The sequence below is a fragment of the Myotis brandtii genome, unplaced genomic scaffold, assembly GCF_000412655.1.
Source record: "Myotis brandtii unplaced genomic scaffold, ASM41265v1 scaffold698, whole genome shotgun sequence".
Taxonomy (NCBI): domain Eukaryota; kingdom Metazoa; phylum Chordata; class Mammalia; order Chiroptera; family Vespertilionidae; genus Myotis; species Myotis brandtii.
In genome coordinates this window covers 1,437,298-1,442,143 of record NW_005370731.1, presented here as the reverse complement: position 1 = coordinate 1,442,143, position 4,846 = coordinate 1,437,298, and the positions used below count along the sequence as shown (strand labels likewise).

General features: G+C 48.7%; 1 protein-coding gene across 1 annotated transcript in view; it reads right to left on the bottom strand.

Moving 5' to 3' along the window:
• ITGAM (integrin, alpha M (complement component 3 receptor 3 subunit)) overlaps positions 1–4,846 on the bottom strand; it is a 50,781-nt gene that overhangs the window by 39,298 nt on the left and 6,637 nt on the right. The window contains exons 6-7 of the mRNA XM_005882078.2: positions 1,006–1,136; positions 426–571 (exon numbers count right to left, since the gene is read on the bottom strand). Of these exons, the coding sequence (XP_005882140.2) occupies positions 426–571; positions 1,006–1,136 (277 nt within the window). The remainder of the gene's footprint in view (positions 1–425; positions 572–1,005; positions 1,137–4,846) is intronic.

The window sequence follows — 4,846 nt, the reverse complement described above, 5'->3', positions numbered from 1 at the left end:
ATATATATATTTAATATTCTTAATTGGGCTTTGTCAACAGCTCTCTAGCTTATCTCCTGCACTTTTGTCCCACCCCCACCTTTGCCTCTACACACACACTTACACACACAGAAATCAGAGTGAACGTTCCAAAAAGAGTGATGGTTCCATCTCCCCACTGTTTAAAACCTTCCGTGGATCCCCCTCTGGCCTCAACTATCTCTCCAGCCTCCCTCCAGCCTTCCTCTCGCTTCCTCCTTCACTCCCACCTTTACTCACACCTTGTTTTGTCATGAACAGTCCCTCCTCCACACCTTAGCATGCTGTTTCCTCAACCAGAAATAGCCTTTACTCCCTCCCTGCCTGAACAACTCCCCTTATCCTTCAAAACCCAGCTAAGAGGATCATCCCCTTCTCACATCCTAAGCAAAAAGGGAAGAGCTTACACTACTTTGCGGATTCCCGTGGCTGTGTATGTCCACCCGTGAAGCTGTGTGATTGGCCCCACCAGTAGCCTCGGGTCAGGGTTAGCCTTGAAATCTTGGAAGGTGAAATGCGTCCGGAAATCTTGAGAGTACTGCATCAAAGAGAACTGGGGACGGGGACCTGGCATTACACTGAAGAAGATGCCTCTCCCCCCCCCCTTAGCCATCTCCCAGAAAGCCCTGCAGAAATCTTAAAGCACCCCGGTCTCCAACTTCTACCCCCCTCCCCCTCTTTCTGCCCCACCAGGAAAGAGACCTGCCATCTGCTCTCAATACTACAACTCAGTCAGAGACGACACGGGGGTTTCATCTCCCATGCCAACCTCTATCAAATAGTCAGAGCTGCCCACTTTACAGGGAGTTGGAGGAATACTGAGGCTTCATCCAGACAGAGCAAGAAGGAGAATCATGAAAGAAGATCATGATCGACTGACCATTTGTCAAAGTCTGCAGTTGAGGGAGGAGAGGAAAGTGGTGGCCTGGTTGCTATGTCCCTGCAGCCTTGCTTGGGCTGTTCCCTAACCTCCCCATTGGCCCTCACCAAGGTTTTGGACTTTGTGAACTGATTCATCACAGTTGAGACGAAATCCTTCATCCGCCGAAAGTCTTCTGTTTCAATGCTGCCAGAGCCATCAATCAAGAAGGCGATGTCGCTCTCCTGCTGAGGGCACTCTGGACAAAGGAAAAGGGTGTGACGTGATTAAGTACTTCAGCTTCGGGTGCTACGTGTAGGTTAGTATTATTCCTCAGGATCGGGCCTAAACCGGCAGTCGGACATCCCCCGAGGGGACCCAGATTGGAGAGGGTGCAGGCTGGGCTGAGCACCCCCCCCCCCGCACCCCGTGCACGAATTTTGATCACCAGGACTCTAGTTTTTAAATAAAAATGTGAACAAATTGGTATGAAAAACAATTGGTTAATTCTGCCCAAGAGAGTCAGGGAACGTGGTGATATTAGAGCTACCTCATGAAGAATGAGAAATAATTTGCCAGGAATACAAAGGAAGAAACAAGTTACGAGGGCGGGAGGGGAGGACTAGCACAGGTATGCTGGATGTTCTTCCTTCTGCCCTCAGCCCCAAACCTACTTTCTACCCTCCCCACTCCGCTCCGCAGCCTGGGAGAAGTGGGCCCACATGGTCCAGAGCAACAGGGCTCTTTTACCCTCTGGCTTCTGTTGGATTTGCCCAGTTAGGAGCTTCAGCAGGAGACTGGAGGGAGGGGGGAAAGTGAGATCAGAGTGTTCTCCTCTTGGCTCCCTCCCTGCAAGGTTGCTCTAGCCCGCTGTGTCCCTCAGCAGATCTCCCATCCTCTCAAGGAGGCCCGCTCCACACACTTCCTCTCTTCTGGGTTCTGGTGACTTCCCTCTCCTTGTCTTATCAGCTTAGGGGTGGTGACAGCTCTGCTGGCCCTGGGTTCCTGGACTGTCCCTAGTAGCTTAGACCCTACCACATATTTATAATTAGTCCCTTTGCAAATAGTCCCTTTGAGTTACCTTAACTGGAGTGTGCCACCTGTTCCAGTAGAGACCCCGACTGATACAAAGGGGAGGGACCTCAAAGAATTCTGGCAGAATCCAGAAATGGACATGGAACTACCGGGGTAAACCTATCTGATGGAGGTGGAGACGAGGCTATGACATTAAGCAGAGAACAGTTGGAAAGAGCCTCTCTATCCCAAAAAGAAGTTTGACTTTATCCCTTAAGCAGTGGGGAGCCACGGATGGTTCTTAGGGAAGGAAGAGAGGTGATGTGTTTATGTTGTAGAAAGATTGCCATAGCAGTGAAGACTTTTAGCAGCTTTATTCATGATGTGAAATACTGGAAATAACCCAAACACCCTTCGATGAGTGAATGGATGAATCGGTGAATGGGACTGTGGGAAATCCATGCAATGGAATACTACTCAGCAATAAAAAGGAAAGAACTACTGACATAACAATGTGGGTGAATCCCACATGCAAACTCAAAAGGTTATGATTCCATGTACGTAACATTCTTGAAAAGACAAACTATATAGTGATAGAGAACAGATCAGTGAGTGCCAGGGGCTAGGGGTGAAGGGGAGGAGGCAACTGACTATAAAGGCACAAAGGTTTTCTTAGGGGGGGAGTGGAACTCTTGTACATCCTGTTCATGTTGTTTTCACACAAATAGATACATTTCTTAAAATTCATGAAACTGTACACTAGAAATAGTCATGGGGATATAAGGCGGGGCACAGGAAAATAGTCAATAATATTGTAATAACTATGTATGGTATCAGATGGGTAATAGGTTTATCAGAATTATCCCTTCGTAAGGCATATAAATGCCTAATCACTATGTTGTACACCTGAAACTAATATAATATATATCAACAGTAATTGAAAAAAAATAAATTTTTTAAAAGAAGAAAAAAAGTAAATTCTTTTGTAGGACATTAAAAAACTAAAATTACCCAAAAAGTGTTGGCTTCTTAAAAATAAACAAACAATGCCAGCCAAGTGGCTCAGTTGCTTGGAATGTCACCCGGTGCACCAAAACGGTTGTGAGTTCAAGTCCCGGTCAGGGCACATGCCCAGGTGGTGGATTTGATCCCCAGGAGGCAACCAATCAATGTTTCTCTCTCACACCTCTCTCTCTCTCTCTCTCTCTCTCTCTCTCTCTCTCTCTCATCAGTAGACATACCCTCGGGTGAGGATTTAAAAAGAAATTTAAAAAATACTAGTAAACAAACAGATTCTAAGGTTTATATGGAATATATACAAAAATTGGCCAGAAAAAAAATTTTTTAATCTCAAAGATAAGTTGAAAACAATCAAGGCACATACGGTGTGTCCAGCAGGCCACCATTGTGATGCAGGGAGTATCCCCAGAGACGACACAAGACACAGGCAGCAGGGCTGCCTCCAGAGCTGCCTCCAGAAAGGAAACAGACTGGGGGACCCAAGGGAGAGCGTCTCACAGTCCACCCCTTAGTGCCTATTGAACTGCGAACCAAGTGCATCTTAAAGGAAACGGAAATGGTTTTTCAAAGAAGAGTCTTGAGCTCCTGAGAGTGAGGGCCGAAGACAGAGATGTGAGAATGGGAGCTGAAGCCACAGAAGTGGAGGCGCCGGGCAGGAAGACGCATGGGAAAGTAGAGAAACTGTAACCTGGTGCCCTGGGCAGGCAGGGCCGGCAGGGGCAGATGGCCTGGCAATGATGCTTAGCAGAAGCCCCTGCAGGGGGGAAGCAGGAAGGGGAGGGGGGTGGGAACACCTGAGGCGGAGGTGTGTGGGGAAGGAGGGTCTGCAGGTCACCTTAGAGAGGTCAGTGAACATGAGGACAGAAAAGATACTCGCCATTCAGGGTCACAGATGCCATTTGCAAGAGTACGGTCTGTGCCTCGGATGGACAGAAGCCAGATGTCAGAGCGTGAAGTCAGGACATGGGGGAGATGGAGCCAAAGGAGAAAGCCAGCCCTTTGAAGACGTTTGGTGAAGGAAGGGGAGTCGGAGGGAGACAGGGCAGAGAGCAGGAAGGGGGGAGGTTATATTTATTGGTGTAAATCTTAGTCCTTGATGGATTCTAAGATGTGGGTATCAGGAGCAGGTTTACACTCAAAGGAATGGGAGACGTGAAGGTCCTGGAGGGAATGAGTGATTGATGACACGAGCCCCAGGTCAGTGACGTGAAAGAACCTCTGAGGCCCAGACGAGAGACCCACTCCCGGAAAGGCCCCCCCAACCCCAGTGAGACATGCCTTCGTGGGGATTTGGACGAGGAGAGGGGGACAAGGAGAGGGGGGACCGGGAGGGAGTTCCGGCCTGGCAGCTGTGGTTTTCTCTGGGAAGAAGGAGGTAGCTATCTGGTGAGAGAGGAGTGCAGAGGAACCGAGCGAGCGTAAGGGAAAGAAATGTAGAAGGAGGGCACCGCTGCCCTTGGTTCCAGAGCCGACTTGGAGACAAGCAAAAAGGTGGCCAGGCAGTGAGAGAACGCAGCAGCGGCAGAGAGCAGCTCAAAAAAGATCCCCTCGCTCACTCTCCTTCAGTCAACAAACGTTTGGGGGACCAGGTGTGGTCGGCAACCGCCAAGATAGTCACCTCCTCTTGAGTTTTAACTAGATTATTTATTTTTTTATTTTTTTGCAGAATGACACTCTTTTAGTGAGTGAGTGAATGAGTGAGTTGTTAATCCTCACCTGAGGATATTTTTCCATTTTTAGAGAGGATGGGTGGGAGGGGGGGAGACAGAGAGAGAAAAACATCAATGTGAGAGAGATGCATTGATTGGTTACCTCCCACATGAGCTCTGATCAAGCCTGCAACCAAGGTACATGGCCTCGTCTGGAATCGAACCTGGGACCCTTCAGTCCACAGCTATGCTCTACCCACTGAGCCAAACCAGCTAGGGCTTAGCT